Raw genomic sequence first — 20,065 nt, 5'->3', positions numbered from 1 at the left:
ACTGCTGAATGTATTGGGTGTGATAATGAAATCATGGTTATACATTTTTCTAATCCTTTTCTGCTAGAAAAAGATATTTGCTGGTAAAATGATATCATTTTATTTAAAATACTCCAGCAAGAGAGAGAGAGAGAGAGAAAAAGGGAGAGGGAGAATGAAAGCAGAACACAAGATGAAACAAGATTAGCCAGTGTTGATTGCTGGAAGCAAATGATGCTACGTCATTACTCTAGCCTCTCTACTTCTATGTATGTTGAAATTTTCCATAATTAAAAAAAAAAAAATTTGAGACAGGGTCTTGCTCTGTTGCCCAGGCTGGAGTGCAATAGCATGATAATAGCCCACTACAGCCTCAACCTCCCAGGGTCATGTCTCAGCCTCCTGAGTAGCTGGGACCACAGATGCGCACCACCACACCAAACTCTTTCTATTTTTTCTAGAGACAGGGTCTCCTTATGTTGCCCAGGCTGGTCTCAAACTCCTAGGCTCAAGTTATCCTCCCACCTCAGCCTCTCAAAGTACTGGGATTACAGCCATGAGTCATCATGCCTAGCTGATAATAAAGATATTTAATGAATGGGTTAACCTAAAATGTCTGTTAATATTCCTTTTGGCCAGGAGTGGTGGCTCATGCCTGTAATCCCAGCACTTAGGGAAGCTGAGGCGGGTGGATTATTTGAGGTCAAGAATTCGCGATCAGCCTGGCCAACATGGTGAAACCCCATCTCTACTAAAAATACAAAATAAATTAGCTGGGCGTGGTAGTGCATGCCTGTAATCCCAGCTACTCAGGAGGCTGAGGCAGGAGAATCGCTTGAACCTGGGTGACAGAGGTTGCAGTGAGCCAAGATCGCGCCACTGCACTCCAGCCTGGGCAACAGAGTGAGACTCGGTCACAAAAAAAATTCCTTTCGGTTCTAGAATTTGATGGGTCTATATTAAATTTCATAAAATATATCCACTGCATGCTTCAGACTAAATATATTGGCTTAATATCAGAAATATTTTTTAAAATTATTACACATAGAAACCACAATGATTACAGAGTGGTAAATGTGTTATCTAGGAAAATAAGCTTCAGATGGTTATACTTTTCTGTGAAAAAGATACAGATGTCAATAAATGCTTCTAAATGCATAAAGGAGATCATGACCAGTTATTTTCTGTAGCTGTTGATGAGAGAATAAGATGAAAGAGACTTAATTATATTACAAGGATAGTAAAATAGATTTTTGCTCCATTTTTTCTGTCTCTTTGTAACAAATTATACCATCATACTCTTCTGACATTCTTTTAATCATTCATTAAACTCTCCAGCATTGACTGCCTAAAATACATATTACTTTGCTGGCTCAGCACTGTGGGGTACAAAGGTGAGTAACAAAATGAGGTTCTATGCCGTTAAAATGCTTATAGGGGCCAGGTGCAGCATCTCATGCCTGTAATCCCAATACTTTGGGGAAGCCAAGGCAAATGGATCACTTGAGGCCAGGAGTTCAAGACCAGCCTGACCAACATGATGAAACTGTGTCTCTACTAAAAATACAAAACTTAGCGGAGCATGGTGGCATGAACCTGTGGTCCCAGCTACTCGTGAGGCTGAGGCTGAGAATCTCTTGAACCCGGGAGGCAGAGGTTACAGTGAGCCGAGATCACACCACTGCACTACAGCCTGGGCAACAGAGCGAGACTCTGTCTCAAAAAAATAAACAAATAAGTAAAATAAAATAAAATGCTTATAGGGTCTGCAACCACAATTTTTCTTGTTCACTGAGAGTAAACCTAATAGAGAATTCAGGATTCATCTTACACTTGAAATTTTGTTACTGATTACTGAAAAATTATCTACAAGCACCCAATTGTGAGTTTTACAGAAACCTGGTCTCAAGAGTTATGAACCAAAGATTCACTCCACAGGGTTCCCAGATCCCCTAAAATCATGTGCTAGGTGTTGACTTTATTTTTCTGGAGAGACTATAATGGTTTTCATTCATCTTATTCATCTCAAATGGTAAAAATCACCAGTGGAATGGAGCCACACATCCTGTAGCAGAAACTTCTAAAAAAAAAAAAAAAAGGAAAAAGATGAAACATGGTACCATGTACCTGCTCAGCCTCCACAGATCCTGCTTTTGGAAACTGAAACATAAATTCTTAAAACTTGCACAACTTTTTTTCTGGTGCTTGAATGACCTCTAGTGACTACTTAAATTATCACAGCCAATTGCTCACAGCAGGAATTAGGTTGGTGCAAAAGTAATTACAGTTTTTGCCATTAAAAGTAATGAAATAAAGAACTAAAAAGTGTTGAGAAATAACAAAATTAAGATGGCATCACAAAGGAGCACCTGGCTCAATTTCAAGTTATTATACAAGCTCTCTATTATCCAACCAAATGTAGTTCACAATACACTGTGTGTAATTCAAAACAGTTCACCAGATAGTTCAGTACACGCCTTTTTTTTTAATCAAATAAGTATGATTTTCCCTAAATTCTTGCATTTTGAACTAATAAAGCATCAGCAAATACCCATGAAGAGAACAGTACTGGAATAAAAGATACAAGAACCTCGGGAATTAACATCCACCCTTTCCTCTCAGTTGAGGCAGCACCAGGAATACAATGTCAACAAAGTACAACAACTGGAGTAGGAGAAATACTTTGAGAATACAAACTGGCCACAGAACTCAACCTGAGTGAGAACAGGTAATAAATATGGTTCAGGAACTGCTGGGCCAAACTCTCCAAGTGGGAGTACAGCAGCAGCAACAGCAAGTACCAGTAGAATGAGGCCATCACATCACCCAGGGTGACCAGTTCTCAGGTTACTTCACATGCCCTCTGCCCAGCCCCTTGAAAATTCCTGCAGCAGCAAAACACACCATCTTCCAGGTACTGCTACAGGGAGTCCCAAGAATGCTGATACAGTTTTATTTATTTTGAAATATTTGTCAGTATCTATACATACACAAGGCACTGTCTAGGCACTGGAGTGGAGTGTTGAACAAGACAGTTCAAAATGCCAGTTCCAATGGAGCTTGTAGTCTAGTGTGGAAAGAGAAATAAATACATAAAATGCCAGGTGGTGATATATGCTGTGAAAAAGATAAAGTAGAACAATAGGGTTTGGAAATTACAGGGTGGCCATAGTATTCTTTTCTATAAGTTGATCATCTCAATTCAGACTAGCTTTTCTACAAGCACTCGATAGCCATAGTGGCTGGTGGCTACTATACTGGATGGTTCAACAAATCTGAAACTATCATCCATGCCTTTTTAGTTCACAATCTTTATCCTCTTTCTTTCTGAATCCTAAGAGAATTCATCCAACTGATCTTCAAATTCACTAACTCAGCTTCCTAAAGTATCCATCCTACTTATTACTGCAACTACTGAATCATTTAATTCAACAGTCATATTTTACATATTCAGAGGCTCTTTCTTCACAGCTCCTGAGCAATGAATGCCTGCTCTGACGATGCAGGAACATCCTCTAAAATCTTGGCACTTTGTCTTGGACTTTAAGTTCTCTCCCATCTCCTACAGCTATTCCATCTCATTGGAGACCTTTTGCTCTGAGCCATCAGAAGGAACCCCCATTTTTGAGATCCTAAGCCTTCTCATCTTCCTGGTAATACTGCCCTACATGCTCAATCTTTTAGATAAAAATCTACCTGACACATCTCTGAGAACTAAGCTGGGTACCATCCGTAATCATATAGGTCACAATTCATTTTTTTAGGCCCCCCAAAAAAGGAAAAATTTAGACTTTGTGGCATTTTACTAGTAACTCAGAGATCCAACAATTTGCAGGAAATAGAGATGGAATTGTAAACAAGGGAAATACACTGAAATTAAATTAATCTCCACCCAGACACTATAAGGCCAGCTGGGATACTATCCCAGCAATTGGCTGCTGCAGTGAATGGCACAGAGAGAAAATGTTCCAATTCCTCTTAAGGCTCCAAATACCAGTTGGCTACTACAGTGGACAAGACAGACATAGAAATTTTTCCAATTTTTCTTAAAGCCCCAAATACCACACAACCAGCTTCAACTCTACAAAATCTCCTCTCCTTACCCCTTTTTTACTTCCTTCGGGAGCTCTTGCTGTTTCCCCTAAAAGCCTTGGTTCTTTTCACCTATGCTGACTCTTGAGCCTCTCCCAGTTCAAGGGATAAAACTCCATTACCAATTAAGTGTAACATACATTAACAGAATAGGTAGAAAGTATCTTTCATACGAAAACACTACATTCAAGGTGAAAGGCCAAAAGAATTTGAATTTTGAATTGTAAGCTATGCTTTAACTAGGAAATACATTAGTCTGTTGGACAGACTACAAGAAAACTAGAAATGAAAAAAGCCTTATTCAAAAACAAATGAAATAATGATGAGTAGAGTTCATAAGCCTTGTTAACTCTGCTGTGCCATTTTAATGATGGACTACGTTGTAAATGTGCTGCTATGTTTAAGCCTAAAGGTCTGTTGAGGTGACAGTTTTAGAACGATTGCCACAATCCCACAGAGAAAAATCAAGTGAAGGTCGGTGAAAGCTGCATGTTCTAAATTACAGAATCAAGAACAGTATTTCTTGTCATTCATCACATTTAAGTAATAAAAGACATTACCTCAACAACAGGTGTATTTTCCTGGAGCTCAGTTGTGTGCGAAGCCAGTAAACCAATCACGCGAGCAACCTTGGCCCGTCTGTAAATGGAGAGAAAACAGGCTCTGAAGAGAAGAGTCGGGGACCGAGGAAACTAATCCCAGCTAGTTACATTATGCAATGATGAGCATTAGATATAAGACTGTGAAATAAAAATTGAATGTGACAGGTCAGGCCCACACTCCCACATGTACACAGCCCAGAGAAACTCTCCCTCGTATACACAGGGAGACATGAACCGTAATGGCCGCTGCAATACTGCAACAGCAACAAAATTTAAACAAGTTGTGGTTTAATGGTAAAAGGAAAAATAAAAATTTTAAAAATCTTTAACCAGAGAAAAGAGTAAAACAGTAATTAATCCTTTTATTGCTGAGTACAGAGGCATTTGGCTAAAGGTCTCTTTTCTACTTGTTAGTAGATCAATGAGTTTCTATGTAAGTAGTAAATAATATCTGAACAGTAACATATCTGTATGTATTCAGTGTAAAAGAAATTTTTACAATCAAGTTTTTAAATATTGTTATTTGCATAAACACTAGTTTTAATGAGGTGTTCCTTTAGTATCCAGCAGAAAACTGAAGTTGATAAATTACTATTAAATCACATTCAATATGATTTGAAAAGGTATTTCATGCAGAGAAATTCATTTTGATGAGTTTTTTTCTAATTAAAACAAATGGTGAGTTGATGAAAACCACACTCTTATTTAGTGATGTCTGCATGTTGTCGGGGATAATCAGTATGTACCTTAGTCAGCTTTTATTTTTTGCCATCTTAAAATAAACCTATGTGGTACCCATGGAGGAAAACAAATCAGACTCAGAGAAGTACTACAGGGAAAATGTCTGCGTTATCACAACTCTAACATACAGAAATAATCCTTATAAATTTCAACACTTCTTAAATTGCCCATTAAAATCTCTTAACCTACACAAATTAAAGAAATCCTAGGCAATTGTAGAATTAGCATCCCACCTGTGAATAAAAAGATTATACTTTAAAAGTAGTCATTTTGAAAAATATCTGTAGGACAATTGAAAGAGCCATCCTCCCGCCTCAACCCCCCCAGGTAGCTGGGACTGTAGGCATGCACCACCACAGCCAGCTAATTTTTTTTTACTTTTTGTAGAGACGGGGTCTTGCTATGATGCCCAGGCTGACCTTGAACTGAAAAACAATCCTCCCATCTCAGCCTCCCAAAGTTCTGGGATTACAGGCTTGAGACACTGCATCTGTCTATCTCTTTTCAAAGACAAGCTCAAAAAACTTATGAAACACTTAACCATTTTTCAATTTATGAAAGTAAATATTGGCTACCAGATTTATTCAACTAAAATAAAAATGTATCAACATGCCAATTATTTTCCCTAATATGACCAAAAACAACTCCTATTAGAATAAGAGAAAACACACTACCTAAAAACCTTATACTTTTAAAATAGAAACTTTAAATCACTTAGGAATATTCACTTTTTACCAAAATCCTAAATACAAGTACCACGTACCCTATATACAACACCCTCACAGTATAGGTTCCTTCCCAAAATTCAGGTTTTCTCAGGTCACCACTTCAGGTGCCCCCAGTGACTCGACACCGTACCTCAGAACCAACCCATCTTCCACGACATCTAAGGCAGCACTATCTAACAAACCTTCGTGCCCTGACAGAAATGTCCCACATCTGCACTGCTCAATATAGTTATCCACTAGACATGTGACTATCAAGCACATAAAATATGACAGATGCAAGTAAAGAACAAAATATTTAAAAAAAAATTTTTTTTTTTGAGACAGGTTCTCACTCTGTCACCCAAACTAGAGTGCAGTGGCACAATCTCCGCTCACTGCAATGCCTCCCAGGCTCAAGCAATACTCCCAACTGAGCCTCCCAAGTACCTGGGACTATAGGTGTGCACCACCACCCCTGCTAATTTTTGTATTTTTAGTAGAAATGGGGTTTCGCCATGTTGTCCAGGCTGGTGTTGAACTCCTGAGCTCAAGTGATGTGCCCACCTCGGACTCCCAAAGTGCTAGGATTACAGGTGTGAGCTACTGCATCTGGCCTTAATTTTTAATTTAAAAATTACCCCCAGAGTTGAGGGTGAGGGAGACAGTACCCTGGGGTAATTACTCATCTTTCACGTGCCTGGTCCTGGTTACCTCATAAGTAGGACCAATAACAATACGTACCTCATGTTGTTCTAAGAATCAAAGGAGATAATCCATGTGCAGAAAGTACCACTGTGTCTGACAATATGTGCTGAATGCGGAAGCTACTATTAATTTTTAATTTAAATAACCCCCATGAAGTTAATGGCTACCACATTAGAGCAAAACTAAAATTTTGTAGTTACTTATTCATTCATTTACTTGTTTATTATCTGTCTCCCCAACCAGCCCAGATGATCCATGAAGGCAGGGTTGTATCCCGATTGCCACTGTAACACCTGAACAGTTTGTTGAATAAATATATCAACATCAAAAGCAAAATAACTAAACACATTAGTAGAAAAAAAGTGCATAAAAGTAAGGCTGTACAAGGCAAACAAAAGGCAAACAGGATTTCCAATGTAAATCTCAGTAGAATTAGGTTAAACTCATGAGAAAAAGATTCCCTTTAAACTAAAAACCGTATGACGTACAGAAGATATAAAATGTGAATTTTTTTTTTTTTTTTGAGATGGAGTCTTGCTCTGTCACCCAGGTTGGAGTGTAGTGAGTGGCACAATCTCAGCTCACTGCACCCTCCGCCTCCTGGGTTCAAGCCATTCTCCTGCCTCAGCCTCCCCAGTAGCTGGGATTACAGGCGCGCACCACCATGCCCAGCCAATTTTTGTATTTTTAGTAGAGACAGGGTTTCACCATGTTGGCCAGGCTGGTCTCGAACTCCTGAACTCGTGATCCACCCACCTCGGCCTCCCAAAGTGCTGAGATACAAGTGTGAGCCACCGTGCCCGGCCTGGTGTGAATCTTTATACACCAAATAACAAAGCATGAAAAGTAAACCCATAGTAGTGGTAAACTTCAATTTTCTTCTCTTCCAAGCACAGAGAGAAGGCAACAATGAATACATTCATCAATACATTCACACATTCAAGCATCCTAAATAAAACTACAAAATCAAAGTAACAGATGTATCTATCAAACTCTACACCCTACAAACAGTGACCACTCTTACTCAGTGGGAGTCTGCATAGGATGGTGTCTGAGACTCTGGAATTCAAAGTCTTGGACATGGCCCTGGCCCCACCACTGGGGGCGAGGGAGACAATACCCTGGGATAATTACTCATCTTTCATATGCCTGGTAGGCACAACAGGTAGGACCAATAATAATATGTACCTCATGTTGTTCTAAGGATCAGGAGACAATCCACATGCAGAAATTACCATTGTGTCATGACAATTTGTGCTGAGTGAGCAAGCCACTATTACTATATTATCATTAACAGTTAACTGCATTCATGGCATACATTAAAAATGATTTTATATTGGACCACAAAGATAAATTATTAGAATTCCCTAAGGCAGAAATTATAAAGGACTCATTTTGATGTAGTGAAAGGAGAAAAGTAAAAATAACAAATACAAACCAAAAAGCCTAAACACTTGTGAAATTAGAAGCACTTCTGCTGGGCATGGTGGCTCATGCCTGTAATCCCAGCATTTGGGAGGCCGAGGCATGTGAATCACTTGAGATCAGAAGTTCAAGGCCAGCCTGGCCAACATGGTGAAACCCCATCTCTACTAAAATATACAAAAATTAGCTGGGCGTGGTGGTGGGCGCCTGCAATCCCAGCTACTCGGGAGGCTAGGCAGGAAAATCACTTGAACCCAGGAGGTGGAGGTTGCAGTGAACCAAGATCGTGCCACTGCACTCCCGCCTGGGTGACAGAGTAAGACTCCGTCTCAAAAAAAAAAAAAAAAAAAAAAGCACTTCTATATTCCTTATACATCATATTAAAAAATGAAAACTTTGGCCAGGTAAAGTGACTCACATCTGTAATCCCCAGCACTTTAGGAGGATGAGATGGAAGGATCACTAAGGCCAGGAGTTCAAGACCAGCCTGGCCAATAAAGTGAGACCCTGTCTCCACAACAACAACAAAAAAATGTTTTTAATTTAGCCAGGCATGGTAACATGCACCTGTAGTCCCATTTCAGCCTCGGGGACACAGTGAGACCCTATTTTTTTTTAGAGTGAGTCTCTAAAAATAATAATAAATAAATAAGGAAAAGAAACAAAAGAAAAAATAAAAGGGAAAGGTAAAGAAAGCATCCATAAATGATAATCATGTAATGCAGATCTAAACTTATAAGACATTCTCTGTCTTTAATGATTGCAGACTAAACACTTGACACTCACTTTTCTGATCCCTCTAGAGTCTCTAAAATACAAGTTCTTTTTATTAAATGATAACTGGAAGCAAAAAGGAAGGCTAAAAGTGGACTAGAAAGTTTGAGAAAATCTCAGATGACATGCATAGATAGGATTAAGACTGACAGAGAACCAACAAAGGAATCCTCTGTCTAAGAATCACAGGTAGACAGACGTTCCCAAGGAAGCCTCAGGGACTTGGAACAAACTAAGACAGAAAGCAAGAATGAGCCACAGGACAATCATCAGATTATAACTGCACAAAGAACAATTGTGTCCTTGTACAAGGAACAGTTGAGTCACTCAGGTCCTGCCTCTTTTCCATCACCCTTCCCTGGTACACAGAATAAACCCTGCAGCCCTGGCCTCCAGGGTAAACGCGGAAAATTGTTCCTACAGTGAGCAATCCACCTTGGGGTGGGACATAGGTGTGGATGTGGGAAGCAGAGACTGTGGTCCACCAGATACTGAAACAGGGAAGGGGTTAAATGAGGAAAGCCAACTCCACTCCAAAGAAAAATCCACCCTGGCAATTGCAGAGGCCTCCAGCCTGCCTACCTGATCTTCAGCCAGCTGGAATTCCAAATTAAAGTCAACCAGTCAACAGGCCCCACCTACCCACATACCAACCCTTTATTTAAAGGAGAGGCTATTGGAGAAAGAGACTTAGGCAAGCATAAAGGAAACTCATATTGCCAACTTCCATACCAATCAATTTAATCACTTATTCATAATATAAACTAAGAACCAGAGATAACCAGGCATTTGAGAAATAAACAGCATTAAAAAGCAGGACCATGATGAAAAAGTGACCTACAAGTTCAAGAGATAAGAATACTATGTTTATAATCCTAATTTTGCTCCCTCTTTTCAAAGTCCAGGTTCCAGGCTTATATTATATAATCCTAATGTTTAACCTTTAATATTAATAACAATATTTAATTCTAAATTCTGCCAAGAAGAGAATTTTTATAATCCTGATATTTATCTCAAATTCAGAAGTATATGATACACCATATATATGCAGCTAGGAAAAGGGACCAATCAGAGAAAAAGAAAATGAACAAAACCTTTCAAATATGATTGTTGAAATTAAAAAATTAACTGGAAATCCTAAATAATAAAATGAGTGGGGATAAATACCAAGCTTGAGAGCTCAAAGATAAAGTCAAGGAAGAGCAATAAAAGAAGAGAGTTTGCATGGACACAAAGAGGGAACAACAGACACTGGGGCCTATTTCAGGTTGGAGGGTGAGAGGAGGGAGAGGATCAGAAACAATAACAATTGGTACCTACTAAGGTTAGTACCTGGGTGACCAAATAATCTGTACAAGAAACCCCCATGAGTTTACCTATATAACAAATCTGTATTATGTACCCCAGAACCTAAAACAAAAGTGTAAGAAAGAGAGTTTGGCAGTTCTTCAAAAGGTTGAACACAGAGTTACTATTTTATCCAGCAATCTCACTACTGTAAGAGAAATAAAAACGTATGTTCACACAAAACCTTGTAGACAAATGTTCAGAGCACCATTATTCATAATAGCCAAATGTGGAAACAACCCCAAATGTCCATCAAGACCACATAAGCAAAATGTGGTATAGCCATACAAGGATTATTCAGCTATAAAAAGAATGAAGTATTCACACATTCCACAATGCAGATGAACCTTGAAAACATTATGCTAAATGACAGAAGCTAGACACAAAAGGCCACATACTGTATGATTCCATTTATATGAAATATCAAGAATAGGCAAATCAGCCGACAGGAAGTAGATGAGTGGTTGCCAGGGGTTGGAGAAGAATGGGTACTGGGTTTCACTGGGTGAGAAAAATGTTCTGAAATTAGATAATGGCAATGGTTAAACAACTTTCAATATACTAACACCTACTGAACTGTACACATTAAAATGGTGAATTTTATGGTATGTGAATTGTATCTCAATAAACAAGAGAAAGTGAGAAAGCAAAAGAAAATTTGAAAGAAGAGCCAAGAGATACAAACTCCCACACCCATCCTGTAGGGGTTTCAGGAACAGAAAAAGGATGAAATAGGAAGAAATATAAGAAATAATATAAAAGCTAAAGGAGGGATGAAGAGGCTAGGCATTGTGGCTCACACCTGTAATCCCAGCACTTTGGGAAGCCAAGGCAGGTGGATCACTTGAGGTCAGGAGTTCGAGACCAGCCTGGCCAACATGGTGAAAACCCATCTCTACTAAAAATACAAAAATTAGCTGGGCATGGTGGCGCACACCTGTAATCCCAGCTACTCGGGAGACTGAGGCAGGAGAATCCTTGAACCCGGGAGGCAGAGGTTGCAGTGAGCCAAGATCGCGCCACTGCACTCCAGCCTGGGCGACAGAGCAAGACTCTGTCTCAAAATAAACAGAAAGAAAAGAAGGGAAGGAAGGGACAGGAGGGACAGGAGGGATGGGAGGGGGGAAGGAAGGGACAGAAGGGGGGAAGGAAGGGACAGTGGGGGAAGAAAGGGACAGAAGGGGGGAAGGAAGGGACAGGAGGGGGAAAGAAGGGACGGGAGGGGGAAACAAGGGACGGGAGCGGGGAAGGAAGGGACGGGAGCGGGGAAGGAAGGGACGGGACGAGACGGGACTGGAGGGAGGGAGGGAGGGAGGCAGGCAGGCAGGCAGGAGCAAATTAGTAAAAAGAGATTCCTAGAGACAATCTAGTAAAATTTACAGGCCTGGAATGAAAAGAAAAGCTAACTCAAACAAGTCACACAGAAGAGGGAAAAAAAAAAAAAAAAAAGGTAAGGTTTACCCCCAAGTCCTACAGAGCTACAGTTAGTACAAGGAAGAGAGCTCAAACTCCAAAGCATGGCACAGAGGTAAGCCACTGAGAGGCCTTCTTGAAAACAAACAAACAAAAAATACTACCAGCCAGGCGCGGTGGCTCACGGCTATAATCCCAGCACTTTGGGAGGCCGAAGCAGGTGGATCACCTGAGGTCAGGAGCTCAAGACCCTCTGGCCAACACGGTAAAACCTCGTCTCTACAAAAATACAAAAATTAGCCGGGCATGTTGGCAGGTGCCTATAATCCCAGCTACTCGGGAGGCTGAAGCAGAAGAATCACTTGAACCTGGGAGGCAGAGGTTGCAGTGAGCTGAGATTGTGCCACTGCACTCCAGCCTGAGTGACTGAGCAAGACTCCGTCTCAAACAAACAAACAAAAAAAACCTACCAAATGATAAAATCTAATCAACCAAGAGGAGAACTACAGCAAAGAAACAGGAAAACTATGTTTTTAATTAAAAAATTAATGATGGATGAGCATTTACTTTACCTTATTCAAGTATAAAACTCTTATTTGAAAAACAGAAAAATTCCTCCTAAATTCATATCTCAAAAAGGCACTTGCCACAGTAAAAAGCAACCTATGTAATGAGAGAAGATACTTGCAATCATTTATCTGACAAGGGGTTAATATCTAGAATATATAAAAAATACCTACAACTCAACAACACAAAACTCAGTTCAAAAATTGGCAAATGACTTGACTAGATCTTTCTCCAAAGAAGATATACAAATAGCCAACAATCACACGAAAAGATGTTCAACATCACTAGTCACAAAATACAAATCAAAACTATAAGATACTACTTCACACCCATCAGGATAGCTGTTAGCAAAAAATAAAAACAGAAAACACTAATGTTCACAGCAGCATTGTTCACAATAGCCAAAAGATATAAACAAGCCAGTGCCCAACAACAGATGAAAAGATAAACAAAATGTGGTATATGCATACAATGGAATATTATTCAGCCTTAAAAAGGAATGAAATGCTGACACATGTTAGTTATAACATGGATGAATCTTGCAAATGAAACCAGCCCAATTGTCCTATAGAACTGATGTTTACAGTCTTTTAAAATAAACGTAGAAATTGACCCTCCCAGTCTTAAAACTTGAGAAAGTTACATTTGTCTTATCTGAGTTCCTTTCTTGGGAAACCAACCATCAGGCCTCCCAGATAGTTATCGAGGAACTGAAACTTACCACATCACCATATCTGGACCATAAGACACCAGACCCCCTCACCCATTACAATTGCCCAACCAACTACCTGCTTCCTGTTGACCAATTCCTCTTCCTCACCCTTCTTTAATTCTTGTTTTCCCACACGTGGTTATATTTCTTCTCTGCTAAATACAGCCCTGGTTTTAGTCAGTTGAGGAGACAAATTTGAGACTGATCTCCCATCTCCTTAGCTGCAGCACCCAATTGAAGCCTTCTTCCCTAGCAACACTCATTGTCTCCGTGATTGGCTTTCTGTGCTATCACAGGACCTAGACCAAACCCCTTGATGTTTCAGTAGCAATATGAGGTACTCACCATAAGCAAATTCACAAAGATAGAATAAGTAGAGTATAGATTACCAGGACTGGGGAAGGGAAAGGGGAAGTTACTGCTTAATGGGTAAAGAGCTTCTGTTTAAGATGATGAAAAAGTTTTGGAAATGAATAGTGGTGATGGTTATACAACAATGAGAATGAACTAAATGCCATTATACACATAAAAATGGCTAAAATGGAACATTTTAAATTATGCATAATTTACAATTAACAAATTTTTAAAATTATACTATTACACTATTACTATATGTGAATTATACCTCAAAGTTGACTGGCAAGGATAAAAGGATATACAATTTGATAAATACTCAATGTTGGAAGTTCTAACAAAAGGCATTTTAAACACATTGACTGGGATTATATATTGATACAATTTTTTAAGAGTATTTCAGCAATTTTTCAGAAGTCACAAAAATATTTACTGCCTTCTATCCATCTGTTCTAATTCTACAAATCTTCCCTAAAGAAAAAAAGAAAAAGCAGGCACAAAGATTTACTCTCAAAAATGTTCATCAAAATATTGTTTACAACATTATAATACCATCCAAAAATAGTAAAATGATCAGATATTCACAACATATAAAAAGTTTATCTTAAGTATTATGTATTTTATTTTTAAATGTTAGTAATATTTAAAATACGTAATATATATGTTACAGGGGAAAACAAACATAAAATTATATCATGTGATTCTAATTTTTTACATACAAAACAAAACTAAAGAATAAATACATCTACGTCAATAATAATTATCTCCCAGACTAAGTTAAGGACCCTTTATCATATGCTGTCAAGGTAATATAACCTGAGGTCAGAGAAAACCTCACTGGAAGTGGCTTTGAATAGAGAAAGAATAAAAGAGGATTCCTACCAGAGAACTTGTCTACCTCAGTATCATTTTATTCAAATTAAAACTGTTTTACAATCAAACTTCAATTTTTAAAAGTGGGGGAAAAAAAACAGTATGTGTGAATTTTGGTATCCAAGGGGACACTAAAACCAATCTCCGGGCTGATACAGAGGGATGACTGTACTTGGAAATGATCTGGAATGTCTGTTTTAAAATGTCAGCAGGGGGCACCCCATTCAAGGATATAACACGTTTTAAATAAAAGTGTTTAAATAAGTATTTCCAGCATGGCACATGTATACATATGTAACTTACCTGCACGTTGCACACATGTACCATAGAGCCTAAAGTATAATAATAATAATAATAATAATAAAAAAGAAAAAAATAATAAGTATTTCATTGATTCATTTTTAATGAGCATACCATGAGCCTTCTCAAAGTATTAAATACTCAACCATTACCTAAAAATCCTACTTTTTATTACCAGATTTTACTTTGGGAGAGTAACATTAGAAGATGTATAGTAAGAACTACCCTTATTATTAAGCATTTTCTAAACTTCTATTGGTTTACCCATATTTCACCAACATAGAAGAATAATTATTATCATACCACTGCCACCATCCACAAAATTCTTTCACCTCCATTTTTTCATGTGCCTGTCCTAACAATCATGAGATAAGCAAGCTTGATGATAATAACTACAACTTCTACAACCCCAACCCCATTGTAAATACCCACTAAGAATCAGGCACTATACAAGGTATCTCATATATTTACCTCATTCAAAGTTGAATAATTACCAGAAATCTATGAAGTAGTTATCCCATCCCAATTTTACACATGAGGAAACTGAGGCTCAGCAATTAAAGTACTTGGCCCAGAAAGCTGATCTTTGATCCACATCCAGGTCTGTCTGAATCCTAAACCTATGCCATTTCCTTGTCCCACCCACAGTCCCCAGGAAGCAGAGATTGAGAAAAAGATAATCATTTGGCCAAGTCTTAATGGCAACCAGAATCCAGAGCCTTCTAACACTTGATCTACCGTGCTCTCCACCTGGTATGTTGCTTCTATAAAAAGCAAGGACACTTCCTTGCATCGGGAGTTTATAAATCATAATCCCATTAGATTGTAAATAACATCTAGGGAAGCTACGTGCTACATGAGGGAAAGATAAGGGTGGCCAAGGGAAACTTCGAGGAAGTATAACTAAATTAATACACAGGGATGAGGGTTTAAGTATTTTATAATCAATACTCAAAACAGTAACAGTTAGCCAGGCACAGCGGCTCACACCTGTAATCCTAACACTTTGGGAGTCAGAGATGGGAGAATCACTTGAGCCCAAGAGTTCAAAACCAGCCTGTGCAACATAGTGAGAGACCTTGTCTCTACAAAAATAAAAAAACAATAACAGTTAATAAAGTTTCCAGGAGTACCTTAGATAATCCCAGAATTGTATTTATAATATTAGGAGAAGGGCTATTTTTAATATTCTAAAATTTATAATTGGAATGCCCATAAAAACTGCCTATGAGTAGAGTCATCATTATGTCAGAATAATTTATGATAATTATTTAGGACTCTGCTTTTGATAAATATGTACTCTGTAACTACTTAATAAAGTCATGAAAAATAATTTTTAAAATATAAATGTTACTTACATATCCCAGTTTGGGGCTATCCGCAAATGCTGGATTAGCAATTTGAACTAGAATAAAAAATTTGAATGTAAAGAAAAGAAAAAATTAAAATGTTTAAGTCACAAAACACAGAAAATGACAGCAAAGTTAACAGCTCAGGACTTTATAAAAAGGAAATTTACACTGTACACCAAAAATGATATTTACTAAATTACAAAGGCACTCGTATATGAATAAGATTAAAATAAAAACTAGGTAACAGTACATTTAGTTTCTCCTACCACTTTATATTCGCTAAATGACTGCCCTTACCTGATAGACACACACCAACTATCAAAAAAAGTAACCTTAATACTATCCTGGAAGCAAATGAACTTAATTTTTTTCAAGCCAATTCCCAAATGAGGGACCACTATAGAAAACACCTCCAAACCACTGTAATTCCTTTCTGAGGATGACTTCAAAAACTCTGCCAATCAATGCTCAAACATGAGCCAAAAGAAACAAAAACCAAAAAAACTCTGACAAATTCCTCTGAGCTTACCAATAGACCAAGAGAGTCCAAAAAGTAATATTCCCAGGGGAAGAGGAAAAAAAATGTCTTAGAGGATTGATGTCTTCCTTCAATGTCACATGAGAAACCCTGCAGTTTACCAGATGCCCCAGTAAAGGAACCGACACCCCCAACCCATTCCACATGGGGAGTTCATCCAGTCACTAATGAGAAGGTAAAAGGTCTGTCTTATGATAACACTTTTTTTTTTTTTTTTTTTTTTTTCTGAGATGGAGTTTCACTTTTTTTGCCCAGGCTGGAGTGCAGTGGTGCCATCTCAGCTCACTGCAACCTCTGCCTCCCAGGTTCAAGTGATGCTCCTGCCTCGGCCTCCCAAGTAGCTGGGATTACAGGAGTGCACTGCCACACCCAGCTGATTTTGTACTTTTAGTAGAGACGGGGTTTCACCATGTTGGCCAGGCTGGTTTCGAACTCCTGACCTCAGGTGATCCACCCACCTCAGCCTCCCAAAGTGCTGGGATTACAGGCGTGAGCCACCACGCCCAGCCTGATTTCAGATTTTTTTTTAAATCTTACAAGTTAACATAAAATGGAAACCTGAGTATTACAAACAAACAAAATAAGTTCAAAATCACCATCTACTGTCATCTACTTTAGGACCTAAGGATTAAGCAGAGGATAATTTTCATAAACCTAAAATCGTGATAAATCAGTTTTTTTCGTGGTAGTTAAATCAAATTGATATTTTAACACTTGTTTGAGCCTCTATAAAAACACAAATTAAAATGCATAAGGCATGTCACAGAGGCCTACCAGGGGGGAATGGAGGAGCCTGGTGGCCACCTCCTGGTGACCAGCCACCATGCACAAATAGCAAAGGAGATTCAGCTTGGCTCGGGAGGCCCCCATGCTCTTCTCAGTGGAGTCGATCTGCGAGCACACTTGTTGCAAAAAGTCATTCCAATCTTGGTCTTTCAGAAATAATAACTTATCCACTGCCATGGAAAGAAAATAATAAAAGTATGTATGATGAGAAAAAGAACTGCTGGAAACATTACATGAGAAATAAACACAGAATTACAACAGCTAAGATGAGGACAAACGTTACACCGTCAAAACCAAAAATACTCCAAAGACGATACTATTTTTATTTGTCCTTCTATATTCCTAATCTCTTTATCTATCCATGGAAACTTTTAGCCACTTCAATGGAAAACTATACTTTCAAATAAAGCAGATGTCTAAAGCAGAACTGTCCCACAACCTATACTACAACAAAATGCAAAGTTCAATACAACTGGAGTAAAAGACAAAAGAGCCTTTGTATAAATAAATCAACTCTCAAATATTGAGAAAAGCACAAATCCTACAGTTCTTAAAAAGTTCCAATAAAATTATTGTAAAAAAAATAACGAGAATAACATGATAGCTAAAAATCAACTGAAATTCCTACTTCCAAATCCTTATACAAAAAAAGGCAAAATCTAGGAAATGTGATACCCCCTAAAATTAACATATTTTGGCTGATCTCTATCTTTAGACAAAATAAATTGTAAATATAATCTCCTAAATAACTCAAAGAAGAAAAGGGAAATAGTATTTCCAGGTAATAATTCTCTCGGTTTGCGTAAATAGTCCTACTTGGCACTGAAAGCACTATTAATAATACTTTGCTTCACTTGGCCTTTCAAAAACGTCCTTCTACACAGTTTGTTTTTTGTTTTTATCAGTAATTAAGTTGACCAATATAAACCCTTAGCTGGTTTATTTAAACCTAAATATATTTTAAATTTACTTCAAATCATAAATTCTACTCTAGCCACGATGAATAATTTTCCCCAAATCGAGTTTAACAGCTTAAAATATAATTTGTTAAACAAAAAAACCAGTTTAAGGTATGTAAAAATTTCTGATGGTCACCCTAAATAAGACTTTCGTTAACTCAACAGAAATGTAATAATTATCCCTTAAGTATCTCCACTCCCAGACCACCTCCACAGTCATGAACCACCTAGTCCCATTCTCAAATGTTCTGGTCCCTCTAATAGAATCCCAATCCTTCATTGTTGTCCGCAACCCTGTGCACCTATACCAGCCATAAATGGTGGAAATTCAACCAGCTCTAAGAAGGGAAGGGAGGAGAAGACCTCCTACCCACTCTACAGGAAAACTTGCCCAGATCTACAGGAACTTCCTCATCCACAAGAGGACAGGGCAGCCCAGACTCAGCTAAGAAATGTCAACAGCTGGCACAAATGAATTACAGGTTGTTTACAATTCATATAACACTGCCTCAAGAATATAGCCAATTGTCAAGATAAAATAAATTTAGTTATTCACATATAAATATTCTATTTGCAAATAAATTTCATATTTGTATCTGTATACAAAGAATCTACATTCGTTAAGTCCTTTATGATCCTACCTGAATATGCTGGTAGATGCAATATTTTTGGATCAAATTTAACTGGTGGCTGTTTCATTATCTGTGGTTAAAAAAAAAAGAAAGCTTTTGAGACAATTTTTAAGATGGATATCTGTCTCCTTATATATCCCTTATGTCAGGTAATAAATCAATGAGGACAAAAAAAGAATGTGTAAAATTTGTTACCAAAAAGAATAAGAACAACGACTTTTCGGATTAAAACATACAAATATAGATAATAATTTATTTTTAAAAATCATTTCAATTGATATCTGTAATAAAATAAAGCTTCATAGAAAACATTCACTCCTATCTTGGCTTACTGTTTAGCTAATTTACCTCTAATTAGAAATTCAGTCATTCAACAAATATCTATTGGGTACCTGCCAAGGTAAGGCTCTATGCCAAGTGCTAATGGGGATACAAAGACATAAAAGACACAATTCTATTTTCAGAGAGCTGACATCCTAGTTGGGAAGATGAGACAAACATTCGATAAACAACAAAATATTTCACAATTCAAAACATGCAGGACATAACTACAGAGAAAACACTGGACAGAAAGAATTTTTTTGTAAATAGTAGTTTAGAGAATACAGCAAGCACTTTAGTTGATATAGTTAGGACCGGGTTTACAGAAGAGGCAGAAGGTGGGTTGAGGTCTTGAAGGATGGTTAGAACTTTATGGTTATATCAGAGAAGACACCACTCCAGGAAGCCATAATAGCATGAATTGGAAAGTGTGCAATTATTAATCAAGTATTATGCAACTCCAATTAGCACATTCTACTGCCCTCCAAAAGGAGGAACAGATAGAGATTATCCCGCCTGACTAACTATACCAATTTTAATTCCCAGGTTTTGCTAACTATGCTATAGACCTATAAGATGTGAACATTAAGAGCAGCTGGGCAAAAGGTATACAGAAACTCTCAATTATTTTTGAAACTTTTCTCTAAGACTAAAAGTAGTTTAAAATTAAAAGTTAAACACAAAAATTTCTACTGATTAAGGCTTCCCAGAAACTATCAAATATGGTTATAAGAGGGAAAAAAAGAAACACAGAATATTGTCTAAAGCAAGCTTGTCCAACCCACAGCCCACGGGCTGCATGCAGCCCAAGACGGCTTTGAATGTGGCCCAACACAAATTTGTAAACTTTCTTAAAACATTGTAAAACTTTTTTTGCAATTTTTTT

The 20,065-nt window shown here is 37.9% G+C and overlaps 1 protein-coding gene and 1 pseudogene across 16 annotated transcripts in view; both read right to left on the bottom strand.

Moving 5' to 3' along the window:
• Window positions 1-20,065, bottom strand: part of ULK4 (unc-51 like kinase 4) — a 727,378-nt gene that overhangs the window by 641,390 nt on the left and 65,923 nt on the right. For all 16 annotated transcript variants that reach the window (XM_054550402.2, XM_054550404.2, XM_054550405.2 and 13 more), the window contains 4 exon segments: window positions 18,868-18,928; window positions 17,256-17,437; window positions 15,950-15,996; window positions 4,632-4,710 (listed from right to left, as the gene is read on the bottom strand). In XM_054550402.2, coding sequence (XP_054406377.2) covers window positions 4,632-4,710; window positions 15,950-15,996; window positions 17,256-17,437; window positions 18,868-18,928 — 369 coding nt within the window.
• Window positions 19,560-19,702, bottom strand: LOC112132887 (U8 small nucleolar RNA; annotated as a pseudogene).

Source organism: Pongo abelii, chromosome 2 (genome assembly GCF_028885655.2).
Source record: "Pongo abelii isolate AG06213 chromosome 2, NHGRI_mPonAbe1-v2.0_pri, whole genome shotgun sequence".
NCBI classification, from domain to species: domain Eukaryota; kingdom Metazoa; phylum Chordata; class Mammalia; order Primates; family Hominidae; genus Pongo; species Pongo abelii.
The sequence above is the reverse complement of the archived record's forward strand: the minus strand, read 5'-3'. Positions and strand labels throughout refer to the sequence as shown.